Genomic DNA, 27,941 nt, shown 5'->3' on the forward strand with positions numbered 1-27,941 from the left:
GGAAACCAGGTTTCCATGGATCCAGCCAGAACATATTCCATAAAAATAGCTGGTCATAGAAAACTGAGAACCTGTGCCAGGCTATACAGACTGTAGGCGCCTCAGAGACAAGAACTGTTGAGCGTCTTCTATCATTTGTTAACTTAGGCAGAGAAAAGGGGAAGAGAAGTACAGTTCAGACTTTGGACCCTGAGCTCTTCCAAAAACCCAACAACAGAGGCCAATAGCAAGCATCTTTGTAAGAGAGAGACAAAGAAAAGAAAAACACTCTTCCCTCCACAGAAAGAAAGATGCGAACAGCAGGGAGCCAGTTGGGATCCTGGAAATAGCAGCAGGAAGCCAAAGAGTAAGCAGTGAGGCTGTCAGTGCTACTATAACCTTGATTGTTTTAAATAGATGGGAGGTGTTTGGACCCACAGAGAGAGAAAGAGAAAGAGCTGAGGGTATATAGGAAGGGGGGGAGGGAACTGAAAGGGTTAAACATGACAAGAATGCAGTTACCTTTTAATTACAGTTCTGAATGTTAAATGCCAAGGTTCAAAAAAGTGCAAGGTAAAGACTTCAGAAGACATGCTGCTACTGAAAAGACCAGGTGCAGTTTTTCAGAGGGCAAACATTATTTTCTGTCGTTTTTAACTAAATTGAGAAAACCTGTTTAGTGTTTTGTTTTTGTTTTTTAAATAAGAGGTTAAGTATGTTTGGGATTATTTATTGCACATTGAGGTCTTGGTCAACAAGGGACAAACTTATTTTATCATACTTGATTTCCAATCTGTTTGGACTATAGTTTTCCAAGATTTTTTCAGTGGGGAAAAAATAGATGTTTATATACTTTTTATTGCTTTCTTAGTCATTTTGCACCCATGAAATTTAAAGAAAAATAACTTTTAAAAATACTTTTACTAGATATTTAGGTCTTGAGTCTTCTGCTTAGTTTCCATGCTTTAGTTCACCCCTCTAACTGTTTACGCCTGCTTTCTGTATTAAATTGTAATAGGCCTTTGGCAATATTAGCTAACATTTTAGTTTCAGCGGGACTTTCATTGCAAATCCCGATATTTAATAGTTGGGAACTTTTTGAAATTTTCACCATTTAGGCCTCTCCAAATTGTATTGCCTAGAAAGGCATTTTCATGTTATGTTTAGTCCATCCCCTGTGTATTTTCTCTCCTGAGCTTCTCAGGAACATGTTCAGTATGTGGATTTAATGTGTTTGTCTGCCTGTTAGCTGTATTAACATAGATGACTATGGTCTGTTGCATCAGTGATCTGTGGAATACTGCATCCCCAAGTAGCAGCCATTAGTGTGTATTGTGTCACTGATCTGTGCACTGAAGGGCCACAAATAGGTGTTGCTCTATGGGAGCCATCACAGTTCATTGATTCAATAGTCTATGTATTGAGTCCCAAGTAGGTCTTGACACACAATGGACCATTATGGCTGAAGATGAGCCATTATAGTGTTAGCTCAATAATCTCTGTGTGGTTGAATCCCAAATAGCCTTGATGCAGCAGACTAGAAAGGCTCAGAGGAAAAGATCTGTTAATTATGCAAACCTGTACTGTACAAGGATACTCTTGAGTTGCTGCTAAAGATAAGTGGTATGTGAGTTATTTCCTCAAATTATTTATTATTGTTATCTAAACCTCTCTACCAGTCTCCATGCTCTGTCTCTCCTTGCCTTCATGTGGATATTAAACCATATGAATGATATTATGAGGGCATCAAATGTGAAATTAAAAAGGAAAGAAAGGTTATAGTTACTAGTAAGCTGACAAGCAGAAGTTCTCTTGGTAGCGAGTGATCCTACATAATATATGTTGTGTTGAAGTACAGAGGTATAGAAATGTAGCTCTGAGCCAATAAAGCACTTAAACATGTGAGTAGCCCCATAGACTTCAGTGAGACCACTCATTTATCTTTCATCTGAAGTGGGTTGTGCCCACGAAAGCTCATGATACCATCTAAATGTTTTTTAGTCTTTAAGGTGCTGCTAGATTGTTCGTTGTTTTTAAGTTTTTCCAGTTACAGACTAACTCAACTACCCCTCTGAATTACAGTTAAGCACAGTAATTACTCATTTAACATGTGCCCGCTTAACATGTTTTTGCAATAGCACGATTTTTGGGGGGGGGGGGACAATTTTCGAATAACATGACTGTCCCCAAAATGACATGAAAATAATCAAGTGGCGGACTACTTCGCGCGGTGGTATAAGTTGGTGAAAACAGTGGTAATACGCATGAGCGGATGAATACGTGTTGTCACAGCTCTCCTCCACTCACATGTTTATCTTTGTGTTTTAACAAACCGCGACAACTTATGTTGCTAGTTATCTTATGTTGCCAGATATCTAATGTTGTCGCTGACGACCCAGCACCAACAAAAAATTGGCTTTGTCACCACCACCTGAAATGCAACCCCCAACTTTTCCATTATTTTTAATGGGAAAATTGACCCCACCTAGCACGTTTTCGCTTAGCACGAACATTTTCAGACACGCATCTATAGTGTTAAATGAGGAATTACTGTATGTGCTTATGTGCTTTGTTTGATCTGAGCCAGACTGCCCAGCATCTTGCAGGATTCAATTTTTTTGGCCTTAGCCATCACAAAACTGGCATAATTGTATGTCTTTGCTCAAGAACTGGGACAGCACGGTTTAGCGGTGGCAGAACCATACAGTGATATTTGGCTGCTCTTACAGCTGGTTTTATTTGAGGCTCAGTGTTGTTCACCTGTGAGATCACCAAGCTTGTACTTACTTTGTTTTTGTGACCTTAAGTCCATCAAAAAACTCCCATGACTTCAGTGGAAGGTAGTGCTTGGCTGACTTTGGATGCGTTTGAAAACCCCACATTGAATTGTATAAAAATCAGAATTAGAGTTGGTTGAATTTTTTCAGACAAAGAGCGTCCCTCCTCTGCTCTCCCTTCCTCTCCCTGCCCCCTTGGCTCCGAGAAATGATCCTTCATTTCCATAGGGAGGAGGGCAGGCACTTAAATGACAGGTTGGCCTTGCATTCTTTTTCACAGTAAAGCTAGGGTTGCCCATTGCACAGAACCCTTCCCCTCCATCTGCATCACCCCTTCTCCAAGGTCTTGGCCCCACTCACTCCATCTGCCCTTCCTCTATCACTTCCTGTCCCCCACACTCACTCACTTCCATTGGGCAGCGGGTTGGGAGGGGGTATGGATCTGTGCCTGGGAGTGAGGGCTCTGGAGTGGGGCCAGAGATGAGGGGTTTGGATTGTGGAAGGGGGCTGGGGTAGGGGATTGGGATGTGTGAGAGGGTTCCATCCTGGGGCAGAGGTGTGAAGGGTGTGGCCCCATCCAGGTGGCGCTTACCTCAGGCAGCTCCCAGAAGCATCAGGCATGTCCAACTCCTAGTCAGACAGGTCAAGGGGCTCTGCATGCTGTCCACCCCCACAGGTGGAGCCACCGCAGCTCCCATTGGTTGTGGTTCCTGGCCACTGTGAGCGGCGAAGTCAGTGCTTAGGGTGGGGGCCATGCATGGAGCCCCTGCGGCGGTCCCATGGATCTGGACATGCTGCTGCTTCTAGGAGCCATGCAGAGCCAAGGAAGGAGCTTGCTTTAGTCCCGCTGTCCTGCCAACTGGACCTTTAATGGCTGCTGACCAGAGCTTTCAGGGTCCCTTTTTGACTGGGCATTCCGGTTGAAAACCAGAGTCCTGGCAACCCTTAGCAAAACTGGCATGAATCAGAAAATTAAGAGAATGGCTCACTGAAAGTGAAAGAGGGTTGCGGTGCTGCAGAGCATGAAACCACAAGAACTGTAGTAAATTTACCATTTCAGATTTCCCTATCAGTTGGCCAGCAAAAAATGAATTAGTTTAGCCATTAAGGATATTACACGTGTTTACCTCTTCAGAGTTGTTAGAACATATTTTCTTCAGTGATAGCAATCAGTGTTATAAACAAAACACAGTTTTCCCCTTTGAATTTTCCTTTACACGCGGTATCATCTACATAAGAAAAAAAAAAGATGTTAAACAACATGAATAGCTTCAGGCTACTTTATTTCATGTTGCTAAATAAATCAATGCAGATGAGGACTTTTTATGTAGGACTGCTTAGTAAAAATAATCAGTAAGATAAGAGCCAAATTAGAACTCAGAAAGATTTCCTAAAGGTAGACAGACATGCCTGCTGTGTCTGATTAATGTTAAGGGTCAGATCTTGCACTCCCGGTGCATTCTCTGGGAGGTTTGCCTCAGAAAGGCATGTGGGCCCACGCCTGTGTGTGACAGTAAGGAGCAACATAGAGAGACTTTTTACTCTTTACTTGTGAAAGGTGCCGGATTAATGGCCCCTGGATGAGTCTGTTTATCCACAACTGCACATACAGTATGATGAGCTGCACTTCTGGCTTCCTCGCTGATATCCCTCAGTCTGAGTAGAGGAACCATCAGTAGGAGTAAGAGTACATTCCGTGCCCATCTCCCACTTCTTCCTGCGCCTCTCTACTAAGTCTGTGCTAACTAGGACGCTGCTTTGTATCAGTTTCATTATTTTTAGGTGAAGATGTTAAAAAGCGGGTAATTGTGTAACCACTGAAAATAACAGTGGTTGCACAGTTACACTCATCCGTAGAGTGGAGTAGTAGCCAGCTTTTCGGGAGCCGGTATATACCAGGAGCTAGCTTTTAAGCCGGCTCCTGGTATGCACCGGCTCCCACCTGCCACCTCCCCTCTGCAGCAGCTCCCCAGGAGCAGGTGTGTGCAGGAGCCAGTTTTTAAGCTCTCTCTCAGCATGCACTGGCTCCCACCTGCAGCCCTGCTCCTCAGAAGCAGGGTGGGAGCCTGCATATAACCGATAATTGTAGCCGATAAGTCCAGGCATCTCAGTTAACCATTTAAACAGTTATACTTTTACATATGTAGTTTTAGTTGACATAGATTTAGTATTTGTCTCATAAGGGAATAGACAGAGACGATCAACTCATTTCACATGAGCTATTAAACAACTGTGAGCTGGCAGTAGTGTTTGGTCATTATGGAACTGAGCCAGATAGGGAAAAAAAATGACAAGGAGGCTTCCCGTGTCTCCACTAGGGATGTCATTGTGTGGACAACTACACAATAAGGCAAGGCTTATCAGTTAATCCTGTCGCCTACATGCATTTCCCCCTTCCCACCTTACTGCCTCTGTATCAGAAGCCGCAAGGGGGGGGGGGGGTAGAGTGGGAGCCTGTGGCCATGAGGAGCTGGCTTTAAGGAGGCTCCCCATAAGCACCGGATCCGCCTGCCTTCCCCACCCGCGCTGCTGCCTCTGATAGAGAAGCAACAGCACAGAGGATGAGGGGGGCAGGCTAGAATCACTACACACAGGGAGCCAGCTTTAAAGCCAGGTCCCTGCATGTACTGGGTCCACGGACCCAACTGCTCCCTTCCCCCTGCCTCCTACAGAGGCAGTTGTGGGAACAGGTAGGAGCTAGTGCGGGGGGGAGCTGGTTTAAACGCTGCTTTCCCCCCGGCACCAGCCATCCCCCTCCTCCATCCGTGCTGCTGCCTCTATCAGAGCATTAGCATGCGGGGAGGAGGGCAGGGAAGGCTGCTGTGAAGCAGCCTCTGTCTGCAGCGGGCCCAAGTTTCCCCATGGACAGACGCTGCACAGACCCGTCCCCCCTCCCCCCGTCAGCATGGGGTGGCAGGCAGCTGGTCTGAACAGGGATCTGGTTTTTAAACTGGCTCCTCTTTCAGGTCAGCTCCCACCTGCCACCTTGCGCTGCTGCCTCTGATACAGTACAGGGTGACAGCGGGCTCCCCTGGAGTGGGGCCAGAGCACCCTGGCTGCAGGCCCCACCATCAAGGACTATGGAATAGCCGTGTGATCGCTAAGTTTCATGCGGTTACACAACTATTCATTTATACTGTGTGCTATATAACACAGTAATACCATGTGAGTTGGTAGATACTGATACAGATACACTCCCTCTTAGGTGTGTCCTCTTTTTTGAAAGTTCAAATATGGTAACCCTACAATAGGGGTGAGCAAAAGGGCCTCCACAGGCTGGACCTGGCCCGCCAAGTGGATGGATCTGGCCCATGGAGGCCCTGCTGCTCCCCTGCCCCCAGGCCGATTAGGGCCTGGGAGTGGAGAAGGCTTTGCATGCTCCCCTGCCCCCAGGCCTTAATTGGTCGGGGGGGGAGGGGCAGGGGAGCACACGAAGCCTCCTCCGGCCGTTCCAGGAGCACGTGGCACTTTGAAGTGCCTCGCAGGGCAGGGAGGAAAGTGGAAGAGGCTTCGTGTGCTCCATCGCCCCTAGGCCAATCAGGGCTTGGGGGCAGGGGAGCTGCATGAAGCTTCCTTCGCCCTGTCAACGCCCTGCGAGGAGCCCGTAGCACTTCAGAGTGCTACATGCTCCTCACAGGGCGAGAGGAGGCTTCCCGCGCTCCCCCGCCCCCATGCCCTGATTGGCCTGGAGGTGGGGGAGCATGCCAAGCCTCTTCCACTTTCCTCCCTGCCCTGCGAGCAGTGCGCAGCACTTCAAAGTGCCTAGTGGGAAGGGGGGGCAAAGAGGCTTCCTCACCCCCAGACCAATCAGACCCCACCCCCTTCACATTTAGGCCCCACCCCTTTACAATTTTTGAAGTGGCCCCCAGGCAAAAATTATTGCCCACCCCTGCCCTGCAAAGTAAGGCATTTTAGAACTCACGAATCAAATAATTAAATTGAACCATAAGAGAGAAATGAAAATTATGAAATGCAGAGAGCAGTCAAAAACCAAATAACACACTTTGCAAGCAGTACAAGAAGTAACAACAACCGCCCCATGTATGAGAGTGAAGGACAGTGTGTGTTTGTGAGAATGACACACACACAATGTGAGAGCGACAGAGATTTGCATTGCCAAACCCCCTCCAACTTCCTCTCTCTGTGTGAAGATAGGGTATAGAAGTGGGGGTAGGAGGGACACCCTGACATCAGTGCTCCCACCTTCTTCCTTCCACACCCTGCACTGCAAGCAAAAGGTTCCTAGGGAGGCAGCTCCAAGGCAGAGGGCAAGGCAGAGGTGGAGGGGCAACTGAAGTGCCAGCACTTGATAGCTTCCTGGCCAAACCACTGAGGATCATCTGTCAGAGGCTCCAAGATCTTCTGATAGATCCCGATCTACTGGTTGGTGACCACTGGCTTATAGCCTGTAAGGCAGATACCACAAAGGTAGGGGGCACACTGGCTATCCACAGGAGAGAATAATTTAGTATCTTTTGGGCTGTATTTTATATTTCTCATTATGAACTCACTACTTGTGGGTATTGTGCTAGTGAGTTTTCACCTGGGTGTTAAAGGGGAGAGTGGCGGCATGAATAATTGGGGTGAGGGGGTCTTTCCGGGCATAAGTGGTGACAGAAGGAGTAAGAGGCAAGCTCAGTGTTGAGACTGATGTTGGTGATTGAGCAGAGGAATTGGGAGTATATGAGAGGAGATGGGCATAAAGATGTGATTGGTATAAAAGAGATTGGTTTTTCCCTAATTTGATTTATATGCAAGTAGACAGACAGAAAATGTCCTGAGAGCGTGCATGTGTGGGGAAGGAAAGCGAGTAGCTGTGTGTGTGGATTCCTACCCAGCAATAGTTTAAAAATGTTTAGATTCCACATTTGAGCACACATTAGCAACAAGAGGGAGCCATCTGCATGTAAATGGCCATGTCCTGTCTTTTAACAATTTGGAAGTTCAATTTATCCTTGTTCAGCTCTCAGAGATAAGCTCTAACCTCTGGTTCAGGAGACAGATCATGGTGCCATGACATGATTTAGAATTTTTCTCAGTTAATCATTTAAAAATTAAAACATAATCTGCTCGTGAGATTAACAAAGGATGGATTTTGCATCCGGAGGCAGGGAGAGGGAAAAAGCCCAACCCCAGGAAGCAGCAATAGCTGTATGTTTGATAAGTGTGTTTGTTTAACCACGGCTTTTTGTCATGGCTGTTTCATCTTATTTTCCTCTTGTCCTTGCACTTACTTGCTTGTCCACGTACAGCATACGGAAAGGTTGAAAAGTGACAACTGCTATATGAAAGTAGATGGAAACTGTTCTTTAGCAACTGCAGATGAGGTTTAGCAGTGCTGTTCACAAGCTGTGTGCAGGCAGCTCACTCCCTAGTATAAAATGCCCTCTGATGGTCAAATAAGCATATAACTCAGTTTAGAAAACTGCAGATAAAGACACCTTTTCCCAGTGATTTCTTATTTGGCTGTGATGGTTCTGATGCTCTACTGAATATCTCATAGGGAAGGAGGGGGCTTCGTTCAAAGAAAGATTTGGATCTTTAAAAGCACTTCCTCGTGTTTGTTTTAATTTTCATAAATTACCAAGACATTCGTTTAAAAAATGTGGAAGCTGATTTTCATTTTGCAGTGTTGCAAAGATTTGCGGGGGCCGGGGGGGCTTTTAGATTTGAGGTAAATGGTTTTCACTTGTTTGAATTTAAAATGATAATAAAAAAAGGCCACTGGCCAGTCAGCATAATTATATTGATGTGTCCTTTTCTTGGGTTAGCTATTTTGACAAACATGCTGAAGAAGGGAACTTCATGATTGTTAGAAGGAGGAGGTGTTCTGTAGGATATCTAGGTGACTTGAGTGCAGTTCCTGATCTTGGTTTTACCCTCCACCCACCTCCAAACTGGCAGATTCCGGAGGTGCGAGGGAGCCAGTGCATGAACCTGATTGGGGATATTGTTCATTTAAGATGTCTAAAGGATAACCTCAAAAAAAATCCCTTCTCCTCTTAGTTTTTTCATAGCTCTTGTAATACTGTCATTCTCTAGCTTTCCAGTCATTGTAAAGTCTTTCAGGATTACGGATGTAAAATCCCATTTTAAAAAGTTAACTGATTAACCATGGTCCTGACCTGCCTACAGCCCAGCCCAGCCATGCCCACCGTGCCAGTGAATGCTGCAGGGGCTGCTCAGGCCCACTGCACTGTGGTACTTACCAAGTAACTGGTTAACCCTTTCAGGATAGATAGAACCTTAATGTCTTATGTGAAACATGAAATCACAGAATCATAGAACACTAGAACTAGAAGGGACCTTGAGAGGTTATCGAGTCTAGGCCCCTGCCCACACACCAGGACCAAGCACTGTCTAGATCAGTGTTTCTTAAACTCTATTCCGCGGAACACTGATGTTCCATGAACACCTTGCAGGTGTGCTGCGACCTCTTCTTTGTTTTTGTTACTTCTTTTTTTGTCTGACGACAATTTTTTTTAAAGAACATTTTCATAGGTGTTCCGCATAAAAAAATAATATTGTTTGGTGTTCCGTCGCCTCAAAAAGTTTAAGAAAACTGGTCTAGATCATCCCTGATTATCAGAAAAAGAAGCTTTAAAAATACAAAATCAAGACTAAAAGAAACAAAAAACCGTCTGTGCCTCCTAAAGAAGAAAAAAGATGCACAAGCCAATTTTTTTTCCCTTTGCGGGTCACTTTTAACTGTGACCCTTTTTGCTGATTAAACAAGCAGCTTTGCTGCAATAGAAGAGATTAAAGATACTATCAGTGGGAGTTCAGGAATGAAGAATCAGGCCCTTTATTCTACCTTAATATCTTAGCACAATCTTCATCTGGTTGTATAATGTTTTCAGATGCAGGCTGCATTGCTACATCTCCTGTTGAACAACAGAAGTATAGGCTCATAGGCAGTTGTGGTACGTTTTCTTCACTTATATAATAGAAAGTTACTTAAAACAACTGCATTTTTTGTGTGAAGAAATCCTACACTATTCTATTCTCCTCTGCAGTTCACTAAAGAGAGAGTAGCTTTTTATTTTCAATCAGCAGGTGTTAAAACGGGAGATCCCGTTACCATTGAAACATACTACTGATGTTTAACCTGTGGTATTTTTGCTTTTTCCACCAGACTGCAGGAATAGATGTACTACACTTTTTTGTCCAGGTTTTATCTTTGATCATAACAAAATAGCTTCCCCAACCATTCTAGATTCAGCTTCAATCAATCACTTTTTGTTATATGGTGCCCCTTTTAATATTAAAGGGAAAATGGCAGTAGTGATTGACAGCACTGGAGAGCGAAGTTCTCTAAAGACAGAACCGTAACAGCATAGGCCATAGGCAAAGTCAATGCATGTTTGTCTACCATAGCTCATCATCTGCTGAAATGGGTTTTGCCCATGAAAGCTCATGATACTATATACTTTTGTTAGTCTCTAAGGGCAGGTCTATACTAAGGAGTTATTTCTAAATAACAAGGTGAGCATCCACATTGCCCAAATGATGGGCTTGTTATTTCAAAATAATAACTCTTGCTTGTGAAGAAGAATAAGCTCATTTCAAAATAGTTATTTTGGGAGTTATCATTTCAAAATAACTTATTTTGAAATAAGCTGGTAGAGTAGACATAGCCTAAGGTGCCACATAGTCGGTGCTGCTGTGACTCATGGTACAACCTCCAGGCTTGAGAGTTGCCATATATCAAGTCAGCATTACCAGATTGTCAACTACAGTGCCAGTTCTGAGAGTGATTTTCGTGGTGCGCACACATGCCCAGTAGAACCTGAACCGCTGAACAGTTTTGGAAAGGTTGCCAAATGGCTATTGGAAGATGTCACTTTTAATCATTCTGATTCTGGGCAGAAGTCAAACCAGTGACCTAGATGTGAAAAGCTCATTGTTTTCCATTGAACCTGCTAGTCATCCCCAAAGAATCCCTTGCTACCAACACTTGCTGAGTCCTTGGAAACAATAAAAGTATGTTAATAAAAATATTACATGTAATTGGTTTTCGATTTTACCTTAACCAAGAATTCTGTTTAATTTTTGGAGGGTGGTGGTATTTCACAGGCTGGAAGCCTTGTGTGCCAAGAGTCATGTACCAACGGTTAGGTATGCTACCAAAGTAGTGGCTATCTTGGTGACAAATACAATTTTAGTCAACTCTTCTCCCTCTGCATCCAGTTAACTTCATTAGGATATAAATCAGACTCCAAATCAATAAGGTAGCTAACTGAAAGCTCCTGGATGGTGTTTGGAGGAAGATAGGTGCTCAGATCCCATTGAAAGTCATTATTATTTATTATGTATTTGTATTACCACAGCACCTGGGAGCCCTAACTCCCTTTGGTGCTTTAGAAAATCCACCCAATTAGTAAAGGTTTAAAATCCCTCAGGATGTGACTGCTCTGTTTAATGGCGAGGAGAATCTGGCTGCAGGCGGCCCCAACTTAGAATCCAGCCTCAAGGCCTGATCCTGCAGGCCTGAACACCACATGCATAAGGAGTTCTTTTAACTCGGGGGATTGGAGGGCATTCTCAGGTTAGCAAATTAGTTATAGGTACAGGAGTTTTCAGGCATGGAAGAGCACAGGAGTTGCCAGACCAAATCAGACCTGTGGCACAGCCTGTTACCCTGTCTCCAATAGTGTGAGAGAGGCCACATAATGGACAGCAGTGGAATAGAGGAAGTTTCTTGCTAACCCTTGTCAAATGGAGGTTCTCCAGAGTATGAGGCTCTATAGCCATTATTCATCTGTTGTTAGGCTTGCCAGATACTTTCAACAAAAATCCCGAACATGGCAAACTTGGTTGAGCAAAAAAAAAAAAAAAACGAGAAACCAAAATGTTAAGTCCTTCCTTCCTCCCCCCAAAAAAGGTTGCTGAGCCTTTAAATGGCCCCGTGCTCCTCACTCCCCCGCCAGACGCGGCAGGGGAAAACTGTCCCCTCCAGGCTTCCGTCCGAGAGAAACGGGAAATACTGGACATTTCATGTTTGGTATTTTCTGTTTGTTTGTTTTTTTAACGGATAGGGACCCAAATAATGGACAGTCCAGGTGAAAACCGGACACCTGGCAACTCTATCTGTTGTTTACTTTGTTTTTTTGCTTAATGCAAAAACAGTAGTTCTTATTATTCATATAAATCTCTAACCCTTTTTTTTTTTTTTTTTTTTTTTTTTGATTCTTGATGATTTTGGCTTCCATGGTATCTTATGGCAGTAAGTCCCACATGTTGGTTTTGACCTTAACATAAGAATGTCCATACTGAGTCAGACCAAAGTTCCATCTAGACCAGTCCCCTGTCATCCTACAGTGGCTAATGCCAGATGCCCCAGAAGGAGTGAATAGAACCGGGAAACTTCAAGCAATCCCTTTTGTCACCCATTCCCAGTCTCTGACACTATTCCTACCCATCCTGGCTTATAGCCACTGAGGCACCTAACCTCCATGAATTTATCTAGCTCTTTTTTGAACCCTGTTAAATTCCTGGTCTTCGCAACCTCCTCTAGCAAGGAGTTCCACAGGCCAACCATGCACTGTTTTGAGCAGTTTAGTATCTTCAAGTTTTGCCACCTCACTGTTTACCCCTTTCTCCAGATCATTTATAAACAGTTTGAATAGGATTGGTCCCAGTAAGGACCCTTGGGGGACCCCACTAGTAACCTCTCTCCATACTGAAAACTTACTGTTTATTCCTAACTCTTCTGCAAACTCCAAAGAAAGCATTTCTTTTCATATCATGTTGAAAGTGTCTTATCCTGTATCTTTGTTTTTATTGTGAGAAGGTAAGTGTTATGATCTACCTTCTTATTCCATTCATTATTGTGCATGCCTTTAGGCACTTCTTACTCATCTTTCTAACCTGAGTATAACCCATGCTGACACCATGCAACTCTTTGTCTCCCTAGACTGAATTCTGAACTGAGTTTTATCAATCACCTCCCGTCTCTGTGCTAAGAGAGAGCTAGTCCTTTAGTGCAAAGAGTAAAAGCTTGTACTTTTAGCTTCAGGGGTTCTGAATTCAAGACCAAGAAACCACCCTGCCAAGGACATTGTTGCCAAAACTGTTTTTTCAACTTCTCCATGTAGAAGTCTTTCCATGTCACCGTTTTGTTGTTGCCTGTCTCTGAGCTCCCTCCCTTCACCACTCCCACCCCATTTCTGCTGTATCTAATTTTAGAGAGGGCAGTGTCAAGGACTGAACATGGTATTTCATTTGAGCAGCTATCATTCATTTATACAAAGACATTGTAGTCGGAGGCATTTGCGCTTCAAGCGTTCGAATACTTTGTTTTCTCCATTTCTCTTCCCTTTAGCTGTCTTGTTGTTGTACCTTAGCAGTGCCCTCTTCATTTCCCTTCTTGCCGCAAAACCTGATTCTCAGCCCTTGCAGGCCTCATCCCACACCTTTTCTGTTACATCTGCTGAAATGAACATCAGTTAAATAGTTAATGCTGGGCTTTTTGAGTTAAGACTCCAATTCGATTAATGGGGGACTAGAGAGTTCATCCCTCTCAGAACTATTGTTTCAATAAAATTTTAATAAAGAAATATCGTAATAAAAATGCTAAGGACTTACACAGGGCTTTTCGTCAGTAGCTCACAAAGTGCTTTACAGGGGGAAATGATTCTCTTTATCCTCCTTTTACAGATGGGGTAAGAGAAACACTGGCAGTTGAAATGATTTGCTCAAGGTCACCTAGCAGGCCAGTGGCAGGACCATGAAAGAAGCTTTTAGAAACTGGTTTGCTGGCGAATGTGGAGCCAACAGAGATCTACAAAGCCGGGTGTCATCTGATGCTCACTTTCAGGATCACTGAATGCATTGTCAATCCACTTTCCTGTATTCTTGGTCTGACTCTACACAGAGAGCACCAATATATATCCTTCGTGATCCAAGAATCTAAAAGCCCCTGCAAGAACCTGTCCTTACAAAGGCAGCAAAAGAAGTATATGATCAAGATTACATTCCCAGATTCTTATTTCCTCATCACTTTTAATGTGTAAATATGGTTATAGACTGAGGCAGGTCAAACATCCTCTCTGTGCAGTCCTTTGTCATGGTAACCCCAGGATAGAAGGAATGACGGGATATGAAAAGAGACAGTTATTACAAGAGATCTATATAGGAAAATAGTGCATAGAGTGATAAGTAATTAAATTCTTTTATTAGACTTCACCTAGTCTTCTACATGATAGGCATTCCTTCTATACTAGACATAGGACTGAGCTAAACTCCAGATTTGATTTTTCTTGTGGTAGTTCCACAAGTAAGAGACTAGTTGAGTAGTCAAATATATAATAAGCCAAGACTTATCAGGTATTCAAGTCGCTACTAGACAAGTCGCCTTCCCCACCACCACTACCACTCCCCTTGCTGCCTCTATCAGGCTATGTCTAAACTGCAGGCTTCTTTCGGAAGAAACTTTTCCGGAAGAGATCTTCTGAAAAAATTTCCGATAAAGAGTGTTCACACTGCGAAAGCACATTGTCGACAGATAGCGTCCACTGAATGGACGCTATCTCGCATGTAAGCTGTGATTACTACGGACGGAATGGCCACCAAGGCACCTGTGCTTTTTCCTCTTTCCTCTTCTTCTGAAAGAACTCCCTCTTCCCTGTCCACACATGGCTTTTTCCGAAAGAGTTCTTTCAAAAAAAGGCTTCTTCCTTGTAGAAAGAGGTTTACCAATGTTGGAAAAACCCCTCAGTTCTTTAGATTTTTTTTTTCAAAAGAATGTGATTGCAGTGTGGACGTAATTGAAGTTTTTTCAGAAAAAACAGTTTTTCCAAAAAAAAATCTGTAGTGTAGACATACCCTCAGAGGCAGCAAGGGGAGAGAAGCAGAGCCAGTGCTGGGGGAAGCCAGCTTAAAAGTTGGTCCCCCCCCCTCCAGCACTGTCTCGGAAGGGAGGGGAGGCAGAGGCTCAACATGGTCCTGGGCATGAGCTGGGACAGCTGAGTCCTAGGTTGCGCCTAGTCTCCCGCTGCGCCTCTGCGTTTTAAATGTAGTAAGAGCCACCTAGCTCTCACTTCATTTAAAAGGCAGAGCCACAGCAGAGTTTGCTCCAAGGGTCGGGAGCTAACTCCGCTGTGGCTCTGCAGCTTCCCCCCTTATCGACTTCTCGATTCGCGTATTACACACAATTTAACATCCTTGCTTTCCTTATGTGGATTTGGGTGGAGTTGTTTACTCTTCAGCAGCTTTTGGCTTCATTACTTTCACACAAATGCTCAGCATGGGCAAAAATTTAAAAAAAAACTAAGCAGCATGCATTTCATTGTTCGGAAACATCCGTTTCTGTTGCTTAGGAGAACAAAATGCATTCTAACATTTCCAGCTTTTCTCCCATTTTCTGGTTCATGGACTGTGTGGTGTTTAATATATGCAGTATTAAGAAGCTACATAAAATGTTTTGCATCAGGGTTTTTGTCCCTCCCACCCTTAAAACATTGTGTTTAGGATGATTCCCTTAAAATAAATAAATAATAGGCTATCATAATGGCCCAGTGTTTTCAAGGAAATTTACATTTTGAAAGACACTGTTGGAGACCAGCAAGGACATGCAATTACTATATGTAAATCATTTCACTTGTTTCCTAATCTTGCTGAAGACCAACAACTACAGTTGTTGTGTTTTTAATGTCTTCCTCTTTCTCACTCTTTAAAATTTCATTGTATGGCAAGATTTGTTATGTTCTAACTGTTCTCCCTGGTACTTTTAAGTTTTGCTCGCTTACACTGGTTTTATTTTTTATAACATTTAACCTTGTGATTATTTTGAGATTGAATTGGATGTAGAAATCATTAAGAGTAAATAGAAGTTTTGTGCTCAACTAGCTGTGTCCTGAAAACCAAACATGGAAAAACCTTTTCTTTCAGTTTTATGTCTAGGATGTGAAGTGACCTGCTTTTTTTGTGCCATTCACATCTGGTTTTCTCCAGCTTATTCATGCCTGCCAAATCCCACTCTAGGTGCTCTTGTCATATTTTTAATAGTCTCTTAAGTTCTGTTCTTATTGCTGCTTGGTATCATCACAAACACCTGTCAAACACAAATGGGCTGGTTAAAATTATTAGGAAGGACCCATTCCTGGAAATTACATTAAGCTGTGCTGTTAGTCTGTGGTAGGGGGTCACAATTATTTATCATTATTTTCCTTTGCAGAAAGCTATGCTCCAGGGAACGATAGAGTGAATAAAGCTGGGCAGAGAATGCAGATCAGAAAATGCAGTTTAGTCAAAACAAAACATTTTGCAAAATCATGTTGATTTCACCAACATTTTGTTTAGAGGGAAAAATAAAGTCCCAGGTTGAAATTCCCATGTTGATACTTTTGGAATGATGAAAAGCTTCCACTTTTTCTTTCAAAATTTTCATTTTGAAATTCCAAATATAATATTTTAAAAAGTCAAAACATTTTTCTCAGAATGAAATATTGTGATTGTCTTGAAACAAATTGGGGAGGGTGATTCTTTTGCAGAGAATTTTGAAATGTTGGGGGTTCCTAATCAGAATGAAACCAAATTTTGAAATCCCGATATCTTCCACAAAATGGAACTTGCATTCTCCATACAGTTCAATAATGAATGAGGGAACCTATATTGTTTCTGGAGACTATGATGTGTATGTCCTTTCCTGGCTACAGTTGGAAAGAAGGGTGGAAAAGACTGGAGATTTTGGTTTGTAAATCAAGGGGAAGAAGCAAGATAATGGGACAATGCCATGGAAGATATTTGGCTGGGTAGGTGGACTGAATTTAGTTGGTAGATAGTGATGTGCGAGGGCTTGTAAACTGTATTTGACATACACTTGTTGCAGGGTTCTCCAATATACAAATATATAACTTTAGATTCTAACTGGCAATGGTAACGTATAGGTAACAAAGTTTTCTTCATATGTTCACACAGGCATTTCTTGTGCAGTTTATAGTCTGAAAAATATTATTGTCACGTGCAACGCAGCTGGAATGAGCAAAGACTTATAAATGGAGATTTGACCATATGAATAGTGAAGCCATTGTAAATGAGAACTTTTATTGTCAGGATTTGTTTTATTATAGAGCATGTAAAAGTGGAGTCTTGGTAATGAGAGTAAAGGAAGCCCCGGGGCCTGTTTTGATTGCACTCGTTACACTATAAACTTTATCAGAAGAAACATAAATACAACCACAGTGAAAGTGTTTAGCTCCATGAAACTGTCACTACCAAGTAGTAACTATGTTAATTGGAATCTTTTATAAATAACCTAAAATTCATTAGGAGTCTTGACAGATTAAATACACTTGATTAAACATAAATATAAAACCATACATTTTAAAACAAATCCTCAAAAAGCAGCCCTGAAATTGCTGTCCATGATGGTCCATATGGGATGCAATCAAAGGGGCAGTCCTGAATAGGCAGGAACAAGAAGGGGCATGATATTGCCATCTGTGGAAGTATAGAAGCAAAAAATGTGAGCGAATGACTGGTCTCGTAGATCTTGTCGCAATAGTATTATGTGAACTTGGGATCTGAACCATTAACTTAGCCATCCCACAAGGTGTATGCAGTCTGGGGCTACTGCTTGGGAAGTCTTCTGTTGAAGAACAGGGAGTGCAAAGGAATAACTTAAGAGAAAATGTTGCTGATCTGAAAGGGAAAAAGGCTGCTGGGGGCAATTTTTGAGCAATGAGATCCTTAAATCTGCAGTTACTGTTTGTGGATAATAGCGAACCTCCCACGTGATCCTGCTCGCAATACATAACTCTCATGAGATCCACAATTAACCCTCTTCTGCCTTGCTCTCAGTGCAGGAAGAACCCAACTCCAAAGAGACTCTCTACTTGGACCTGCTGCCCAGCCAACTCTCTCTGGGAGTGGGGTGGAATTTAATTAAATTAAAAGACTTGCATATCTTTTAAATGCTGATAATGGAAATGCTATCTCTTTTGTATGGCTTTATCTACATTAACACTCAGTTGATTTTTTAATATAACAAGCTCTTGTCTTTAGGAAGCTTCTGTGTCTGGAATGGAAGTTTTGGTACTTTAGAATGTTGCATTAATTATTAATGTGAGTGGGAATCGTGCGCCGTAGCATCCCTTACATTTTAAAAAATCAATTAATTATTGCTATAAATCTCTGAGATTATACTGTAGTCATATTGCTGGGAAATTGGCCATTAACTACCAGGAAATCGCCTATTTTCCATCAGTCAGAATTCAGTTGTACCAACACAACCCTATTCTTTTTATAAATTAGCTATCAATGTGATGCATAATTGATAACCATTTATAATAATAACAATAATCGCCATGAAATTGTCATCTTGGTATGCAGCAAATTTGTTAGAGCCTTCAACCCCTCCCCATTTTCACTCTAGCTTACTGCATTCGTTAACTATTAATAGCCTGTGCTTTCTTGGAGATTGTTCCTGCTCTGACCTTTTTTGGGAGAGATGGGGGTGCATAAAATTAGTTGTTGGAAATGAAGGGGAAATATTCAAGTTTCATGACAATGCTTAGGAGTTAATGCCATTTATATGACAATCTCAAAGGGCTTTTCAAAGGTGGGTAAGTATTGTTACCCCTTTTCACAGAAGGGGAAGCATGCACAGAAAGGTTACGTGTATTGCTCAAGATCAGTTTCTTGGCATCGTACCTAAGTTTTCTAATTCCCAGACCCCTAAGTTAACCATGGTCCTTGTCATTTTGTATCATGAGGTGGAGTTACTTATAATTTTATCTATTATGTTGAATTTTACGTATTTCACATCCAGTTTGAAACACTACCAGAAATGGAATAGAGAGTTTTCCATAGGACTTACTGTAGTAACCTTGAATGAATGGTGTACAATTTGAGATTATCTCTACTTTTTTGGTTTGACCATTTTAACCCTTTATGGTTCTTTTCTTTAATTGAGTCTCAAAAAACTGAAACTTGGAAGCTCCATCCATACTGATTGCTCTCTGAGCAAGAGTTCCTTGCTGTCGTAGCCTTTTGCTACCACTATGTGGCATTAAATCAGTGTGCAGCTTTGCTACCCTTTCTCTCTACTTACTGTCTTTTTTTTGAGATTCAGAGAAGTGTCCTGCAACTCCTTGTGTAATATAGCCAGGACATGCAGCAGAAAAGTAGAGAGGTGTGTTTAACTCACTAAGAATTCATGGAAACCTGAAGGGGATGTTCCAAAAGATATCTCCAATGTCTACACCAGTGTGCTGTTGTGAGCTACTGTGATTAGATGGGGTATACCCACTTGCGTCTTTGGGTGTTTTCTATGTGGCCTTGCATCTTTAACTCTTGAGCCAGATTTCTTAAAGTACATAGAATCTTTCGATTAGACTTGTGTCTTTATAGTAACTCACAATCTAGTGCAGGGCTACTCAACATGTGGCCCGTCAGCCGCATGTGGCCCGTGACCCGGTTAGTTTGCGGCCCACAAGTGGGAGCCAAAACAAAAAAGTAGGCAATATAATGGTCTTCTGTTGATATGCATTTTAGTAGTTAAATTCCTGGACTGTCATTGCTCATTAAAACTGCTGTCATATGGGTGGAAATTAGGTAAATATTGCATTTTAATAGCAGCAGAACTGACTTAAATGGAGCCTGTGTGTTGTGTAGTCTTTTCTTAATCTTTGTATTCATGCCCATTAGTGTGAAAGAAGCTATTTGCATATATATTTGAATGTATACGCAACCACACTTAAGTTGCAGCCCTCGGCATGTGCTGTTAAGTATCATTGTGGCCCCCGGGACTTCCAACAAGTAGCCCTGATCTAGTGTGTGATGGGTGGATTTTAATGGAATCTAAACCAAGAACTTATTAGTCCTTCTATCCTATGTACATACAAAAGCAATTTTCCCTGCCCTTTCTCTTCCTTCATTTCACCCTGTTCCTAGTGCTGCCACAAAATCCTTTTCTTTACTTCAAAACATGAACAGTAAAACACCACCAGCTTGTGCTGATGACTGGAGGACCAAGTAGGTTAGCCTAATGCAAGTCAAGGATACCGTATCAAAATCTAGGTCATGTTCCTCTACCTTCCCCCTTAGTATCTGAAAGGGGATGCGTTAACACTGAATTACTAGGAGTATAGCTTTACTTAGTAAAATGTTAATGCCTATGGTTGGCAGTTGCTGGAAATCAGATGTCAATTCATTTCACATTTAGATGGTGATTGCTCTAAAAAGCAAACTCATGTCCAAAGGATTATGATTAAAGTGCTGGAATGGCACTTCAAGTCTGTGTGTAAGTGAAGACTGCTCAGATATTTGTATTCAAGAACTAAACAAAACTTGTGACCTGTTTAAAATAAAACTGATGAATAATATGCATGTGTTTGCCTGTTTTGTTAATTCTTGTGGAAAAGACTTGGGACCTTATCCCTTTATAGACACTTTCTATAAATTAACCATACCTGGCAATTACTAGATTGCTTTATTTAATGAGATGGCGATATGTGGCAGCCTTTAAAGTGTGTGCTTGTTGGAAATGTCATGTCCAGAATCAAATGTGTAATAATAATCTTTTCAGTGTGACAACGAGAACAAACTATGGTTATGGATGGGCTGTGCATAAAAAATTGTGGGCAACATATAAAAATTTCTGTAGAGATGAAGAGCTGGAAGGTTCAGGAGTCCAAAATTCTAGCTCCAGTGACAAGTATTTTACTGGATATGAGTTGAATTAAGACTTGATATCCAAAGTGCATGTGTTCAGGGAGATATCAAAAGAGCAAAAGTAACTTTTCTTTTGCTCTGTCTCTAATCTTTCAGAGCCTGTGAATGCAGTTTAATGGATTTTATCTGCTAGAAATAGGTTTCTAAGGCTGAAATAAAACATAGAAAGCACAAAAAAACACTTTAACAGCTACTGCCCTGCTGTCGTACAATGTTGCTCTTTCTTATTGCAAGGAAGATTAAACTTGATTTGCAGCATAAAATCTGTGACTATTTGGGACATGGCTAGAAAGTGTTTGGTTTGTAACTTTCACTTCAGAAAGGCCACAGGAATGTCAAGCATACACCGTTGTCATCATTTGCACCAAGAGCCCTAAATGAAAGGATTCTTTTTCCTTGTTTCAGGGTTTATTGTGGCGTTATGCACTCAGACTCCTGTGAATTTTCCTGACTTCTTGGAGGACTGCTTTGCTTTTTGAATCAGAAAGTTACAAAATACAGTAAAGAATGGCACTTGTGGATAAACACAAAGTCAAACGACAGCGATTGGACAGAATTTGTGAAGGTAAGACCGAGCATAATCCAATATTCCTAATAAAACCTGCATAGATTCTTCAAAAGAAAGTACAACTGCCCGTGTATGGTTAGCATTCGTGTTTGTACATGAAATGCCTGTTCCTGTTTTGAAAATGACCCTCTAATGATAAGATTTCAGCTTACTGGTCATCTCTTTTGCATTGCTTAGTAATTTATAGTGGAACGGTACTCTTATTTGTAGACTTGATGCTACCATTTCAAGATGTTGACTTGTACTTTGTGTTTACATTGCCTTGCAGAGATGGTGCTGCTTTAAGAGCTGTCCTTGGAGCCCATATGGAAGTGAAAAATCTTAAATTCCAAATAGAAATGAGTAGGGGGTAGTTCTTCCCAGCATTCCCTCACTAAGTCACACAAGTACTGGTGCCCCGGACTATGTGAGAGAGATTGCTGGATGCAAATTGACTACTTCTCTTGTCCACACACTCATGGCAATGCCATGCTATCCTGGTTAGCATTTTGTTACACTGTTTGAGCAATGTCAGTTATGACAGGTACTCCGAAACCAAATTATTTTTCAATTCATGGTCTAAATTGCAATTTAAAAAACAGAGATTTGCCAGAGACATCCTTACTCCTATACTCCTCAGGCTAGAATAAATCCAGCTCTTCAGCAACATGGACAATTTCTCTCTGTGTTAGCTGGATGAAAATTAAAATGTATTTGTTGTGTCCAATCATTCAGTTACATTTCAACATGCTAGACAAACAGTTTTTCCTTCATTAACAAATGTGTGATGCCAGGATCTATTCTGTATTCATAGCATGGGTTTGGGTGTGTTAGCCCAGGTACATTTTTCCTTTACTTTTTTGCATTGTGGTCAGTGTCACAGCAGAATGACAGCCAGTTCTTAATGTATCTCCACTGTAACTTCAGGTGGCCTAAGCTGCTTTTATTTACTTAGGAGAGAAATTAAGTTGTGCCAGACAACCTCAGACTTTCCATTGTGCTTGCAGATACTTCTCTGATAAGAACTAGCATTCATCTCATAAAACTTTTACAAGCATTAGCTAGAAACTGAACAGAGTGTCATTCAAGGAACTGTAGCTTAAATCTTGTCTGCTGAGTGATTACTTACATTTAAAGGGAGTCTGTCCTGGTAGATGGTTTCTATCTTCATGAACAATGGCTTGTAGAGTTAAACTTCAAAAGTATTACTTTAAATGCTCCCAAGTGAAATTGTACTCTTGGATGTGGGCACACAGCTCCCATTGAAGTTTATGATGCCAGGAAGCATATTTTATAACAATTTTCAGCAGAACATATAAGACTTCTTAGGTTGCACAACTGAGTCCCTACATGTTTTGCTGTAGTGGTTATGGATTGTGTTTTTCATGATACAACAGTAATTAAATGTAACTCCTTTGCTATCATTTTAAGCTTACTGTGAATTAGTTAGCCATTAATTGAGTGTGGGGAGGGGAATCCTAGTGATCTCCTGGGATATACAATCCATATACGAAACACACATTGAAATTGATATCCTTCAGGAAGAGGTATCATTCATCAGATAGGACGACATTTCAAGCTCGATGCAGAGAGCACGAAATTGAAAAATGGGTTCTTCATTTAATTTGTGTAATATAGAAACATGTAAAAGCCGTTCCACCTGTCCGTTTAATTAACCCAATCAAACTGGGTTAATCTGCTTTAGCTCTGTTCCTGATAATGTTGCTTTTGTAATACCAGGGAGATGGGGAGAAGAAAAATGTGGATAGTGGCCACAATATATGGCAGCAAAGAGTTGCATATCTATCCATTTGAATCCCATAAACACTCAGGTGTAGTGTTCTATCTTATCTTTAAAAAAAGACTTTGAACCTGACTTAAAAGACTTATATTGGCAGAGTTGGGATTTTCAAAAGCAGCCTTTCCAGTTTGATGTTTACTATCAGATCTGCTTGCTGAGTGAACAAGAAACTCAAAAGGATCACAGGACAAACTTGCTAAAAGAACATTAGATATGATTGAAGTTTAGATGATTTTCCTCTGAATCTGACTTGAGCTTTTTTGTTACTTCTTGGCCTAACTATTTTTCTAATCTGTAAAAACTGAGTTTACATGACTTTTGAAAAAAGCACATTTGCCATTTACTAACTTCATTTGTGATTTGAATTAAATTGATGGGATTTACTGTGGTTTAGCAGCATGTTGTGTGTGTGACTACCAAAATGCTAATAGGTAACAAATTAGGACTGACTGTAATTGCCGCCGTTGTAAAAATAATCCTGAAAAATAATTTTCCAGAATCGCAGGCTATATCTACCTTTAAAATGTTATGGCAGCACAACTGTGCCACTCCAGTGCCTCAGTGTAGACACGCACTATGCACTGTAGTTTTCCTGTGGCTATAGTTAATCCACCTCCCCAAGAAATAGCAGCTAGGTCAACAGAACAAGTGCTGTCTATAGCAGGCGTTGGGCTGGATTAACTATGGGTACGTCTAGACTACATGCCTCTGGCGACAGAGGCATGTAGATTAGGCTACCCGACAGAGTAAAATGAAGCGGCGATTTAAATAATCGCCGCTTCATTTAAATTTACACGGCTGCCGCGTTGAGCTGACAAACAGCTGATCAGCTGTTTGTCGGCTCAGCGCGATAGTCTGGACGCTCCCCTGCCGACATCAAAGGGAGTTGTCGACAACCCAGGTATGCCTCCTGGGATGAGGCATACCTGGGTTGTCGACAACTCCCTTTGATGTCGGCAGGGGAGCGTCCAGACTATCGCGCTGAGCCGACAAACAGTTGATCAGCTGTTTGTCGGCTCAACGCGGCAGCCGTGTAAATTTAAATGAAGCGGCGATTATTTAAATCGCCGCTTCATTTTACTCTGTCGGGTAGCCTAATCTACATGCCTCTGTCGCCAGAGGCATGTAGTCTAGACGTACCCTATGTCTCTGCAGGGATGGACTTCTCACCCCCCGTCCAACATAGCTGAGTCAATCTAACTTTTCAGTGTAAGACCAGCCCACAGGGTTGTAGGATTGTCATACATCATATGGGCTTTGCTGAAGGTTATTTTTTTTGAAAGATTTTATGGTGGTCAGGCTGGATTGTGGGGTAATAAATCACTGAAAACTGGCAATTCCGGCTGCTATAAAAGCATACTTTGAAAAAGTAGGTATTTTACTTCACCTGGTATTACCTTGATGTCTTGGACTGTTATAGGCAATTATTGGTGTAGAGGGAGGCTACAATAGCAGACAGATGAAAAAAGTGGGGCAGCTTCAACAGGAGAAATTTAGAGAGACAACCAGAGTATACCATGGCTTGGTGATTTGGGCATCCTCCTCAGATGCAGAAGACCAGTATTCAAATCTCTGCTCTATCTGGGACTCCATACCCTAGAGATGAATGATCTAACCACTGTGCTAAACGTTATAGGAAATTTGTCATTGGCACCATCTCTTTTGGTCACTTTGTGAAGCTAGCCCTGTTGAAAAAATTCCACTTTGGCCTGATAAAACATTTAAGCTCATCAGAGCAACTCCTTACAGTTGTAAGCTCCCTGTGGACAGGGACTGCTGCCACCCTGCGCTGCTGCCTCTGTATCGATTTTTAAACCGGCTTCTCTTGCAGACCAGCTCCCGCCTGCTGCACCCTGTCTGCTGCCTGCAGGGTGGCAGGGCCCTACCCAGAAGTGGGGCCGGCTGCTGGCCCTCATCTCTGGGGAATATCAAATAGTCATGTAACCACTAAAGTTTGATGTGGTTACATGATTATTCAATTACATGCTACCTAGCATCCCTAATACTAACGCTTTCAGGGCGGAACAAGAAAATATGAGTTAAAATTCTTGAATGAACAAAGGGAAATTCTGTCACTCCTAGGACAGGAAGTTTTTTGTTATTTATACTGTTTGTTTACAGTAGTGTCTATTGGTAGCTGCTTACCAAGATCTCATTATGGACAACTTCTGCTCTGAAGAGCTTACATCATAAGGCATCTAATAATTTTAAACCTGCATTGGGACTAATAAACAGCCTGTAGGTGAACTAAATAGATGGCTTTTTTTATTTACTGTTGAAAAATAAATTCCTGTTATGTCAAGAAATGTGTATCACAAATGATCATTGAAAGAGAAACAATAAGTTAGAGATTGTATCAAGTATGGACACGTTTGCCAATAATGTGTTAAAATTTAGAATAATTAGAGAACTTATCCATTAGTAGATTTGAACTGGCTTTGATTATAGAGTTTTTTTTCCCCTTCCTCCTTGCTAAACTTTATTTTTGTTTTTGCTTATTAGAAGACATAAAGCCATCAGGCTTTTTAGGAAGTGTAGCTTACCAGCTTTCTCCTTGGGAAGAGAAAAATAAATTTAATGGAGGCAAATAAAGATTGTGGTGGATCCTCAGCTGTTATACTTATTTGATGTTGATTTATGCCAACTGAGGTTCTGGCAAACTGTCCTTAAAATTTTGGTTGATGCTTGGTTCCTCCTGATTTCATGCCCTGTTCCAGAATACCCATCTGAAGTTATCCGGTCCATACATTACTTTCTAACTCACAAAGGCCTTTCCTTGAAGCTTATTACTCCTTGCATTGTTGGTATCCATAATGAGGAAAATGGATTCTAGTAATGCTGTGAAATATCTGTGGTGAAAAGGCATCATGGACATTAACAAGGTATCCAGGTTCTTGAGGGATCCCTGCAATCAGTGTAGTAGGGTCTAACAAAGTTTGTGGGTCTTCAGATACCAACAAAAAAAAAGTTGACATAAATCCCATGCAGAGAGTTCATGTGGATCAACAGTCACAGGTTTACAAATGTAGGTCAAGTCCTTTTCCCATATTGATTCAGATTTTCCCCATAGGTATAAATGAACATTACTTGGCGTGTGAATAAGCTATTGTGCATATTCCAAATGAGACAGATGTGCAGTCATTTTTACAGCATTAAGGATTGTGGTGGTGGTGGGGGGGGGGGGATTTCCAATCCTACATGTGTATTTTATGCACATTTGGTCACTTGTGTGACATCACCCAAGTTGTGGCACAGGGGAAAACTTCATGACAAGATTTCACATGCTAGTTACGTATGGATAAAGCTATACAATTAACCATCTTGTTTATTTTCTTTAGTAAAGTGTAAGACAAATGAATTGAGCCCTAACAGTATAAATAGAAATACTGATACAATTTTTGTTCATTCCATGTGCAGGGCTTTTGTTTGTTTTTGTTTTTTGTATTGGATGCCTAATACAAAATAGAACATCTTTTTACCCAGGGTGGTATTTTAGGCGCCTGTAACTCAAAATAAATATCTGTGTCTTCTGTTTTTACTTCTTATCCCACACCTGTTTATACTTTATACTTTTTAAATTTGTACTTTACCCTTGTTGTTACTCGGTTTTCCTAGTCTAAAAATCAAGACTTCATGTAAAAAGTGTTACGGCCTCATATTATGAGTACCTCTGAGTAGCCATTATTATTAACAGCCTCTGTACTCCAGACTTACATTTTCAGCCTTGATAATTTTTCTATTTGTTCAGTTTATATGTTAATAAGATAACATGGCAACTGTGATTTCCCCCACTATGTACTAAATGGTATATTGTACTGAAAAATTAATAATATTTTGAAAAAAAATCTTAATTTCTTCAGAATGTGTCACCTGTTCTGTCCACTATCAATAAGGGAATTTATCTGAGGTGTACAATGCCAATTTTTTAGCTTCCTGATACCCATAGGCACATGTCCTCAATGACTGATTTGAACAATATATATCCTTTTTCATCAGTAACACTCTGAGCCTGATCACCCTGAATTTTGCGAAGTTTGAATATGGATCTATGGTTTCAGACTTGAGCCCATTTCTACATAATGTACCATCACAAGCTATTTTTAAAGGATGTGGATATCTGGTCTCTCTTGAATAAGGTTTCAGGGAAACACATCTAGCTTGCTTTTTATGAGTGTGTTTTTCAGTAGTCATGAATACAGGTAATGTATGCAAGTGCTATAACAGCAATTTCTAGTATTGAGTATGAACTCCTGTTGCATTATGCATGAGTGGGGTTGCTGCTTAGTTCCATTCTGACATTTCAGTATAGACTATTAGGTCAACTATATTATTAATTTGTTTAAAGTTTCCAATATATCCTGTTCTTAACTTAAGAAGAAGACTATCTATCTGAGCTAATATGCCAAAACCATTAATTAACATTTTTTTCATAAGTTTTTTTTGCTGTGATCTCGGGTGGCTCTCAAAAGCCATTTTCCCCCTATTGCATTCATCTGGAATGCATTGATCTACATGAGCCCCACACACAAATAGATCATAACATAGACTGTGATTATAGAGTTGCACCCACCTTTGCAAAGAGGAGAATGGTGCCACTGCGACATAAGGACACCAACTGCTTAACTGAGTCAGTAAGTGAAACAACTGCTGATAGAACAGCAGAAGAGAAGCAAACAGGCGGGAAGGAAAATCAAAACTAGATGACCTCACTGATTTCTCTCTGCCCATAGCCAAAATTTCCGTTGGTGTAGCTATTGATTTCAGTAGAGTTATGCTAGGGATGAATTGGCACACACACACACCCTCCCGCCCATGTTAAAGTTACTTCTTCAAACTTCTTAGAGATATCCCATACAGCATGAGAAGCATTTGTCTCATCCAATGCTTTGAAGGTGGTTTTCTCACAAGAAGCTGCTTCTGACCAGGCCTGTGTCCATTCCAGCACTGCAGAGGGAAATGGCTTTCCACTGTCTTGGCACTTACATTTCTTGAAATACATTTCTTGATTAATGTGTTTCTTGATTACATTTCAATTTCTTGTAATTTACATGTAAATTCTTGATTACCTTTCTTGATTAGTCGATCAAATATCCTGTTTTGTTTTGTTTTTTCTCAGCATAGTCCCTGGTTTGAGGGATTTCTCCCAAAGACTTACAGGCTT

At 41.4% G+C, this 27,941-nt stretch overlaps 1 protein-coding gene across 5 annotated transcripts in view; it reads left to right on the forward strand.

Annotated features, from left to right (window-relative positions):
- Nucleotides 1–27,941, forward strand: part of CTBP2 (C-terminal binding protein 2) — a 267,057-nt gene that overhangs the window by 125,074 nt on the left and 114,042 nt on the right. For all 5 annotated transcript variants that reach the window (XR_012905668.1, XM_006136115.4, XM_014580066.3 and 2 more), the window contains one exon: nt 20,838–20,997. Coding sequence is in view for 4 of the 5 variants with exons in the window: in XM_006136115.4 (XP_006136177.2) it covers nt 20,940–20,997 (58 nt within the window). In the remaining variant the exon portion in view is untranslated. The remainder of the gene's footprint in view (nt 1–20,837; nt 20,998–27,941) is intronic.

Source organism: Pelodiscus sinensis, chromosome 8 (assembly GCF_049634645.1).
Source record: "Pelodiscus sinensis isolate JC-2024 chromosome 8, ASM4963464v1, whole genome shotgun sequence".
NCBI lineage: Eukaryota > Metazoa > Chordata > Testudines > Trionychidae > Pelodiscus > Pelodiscus sinensis.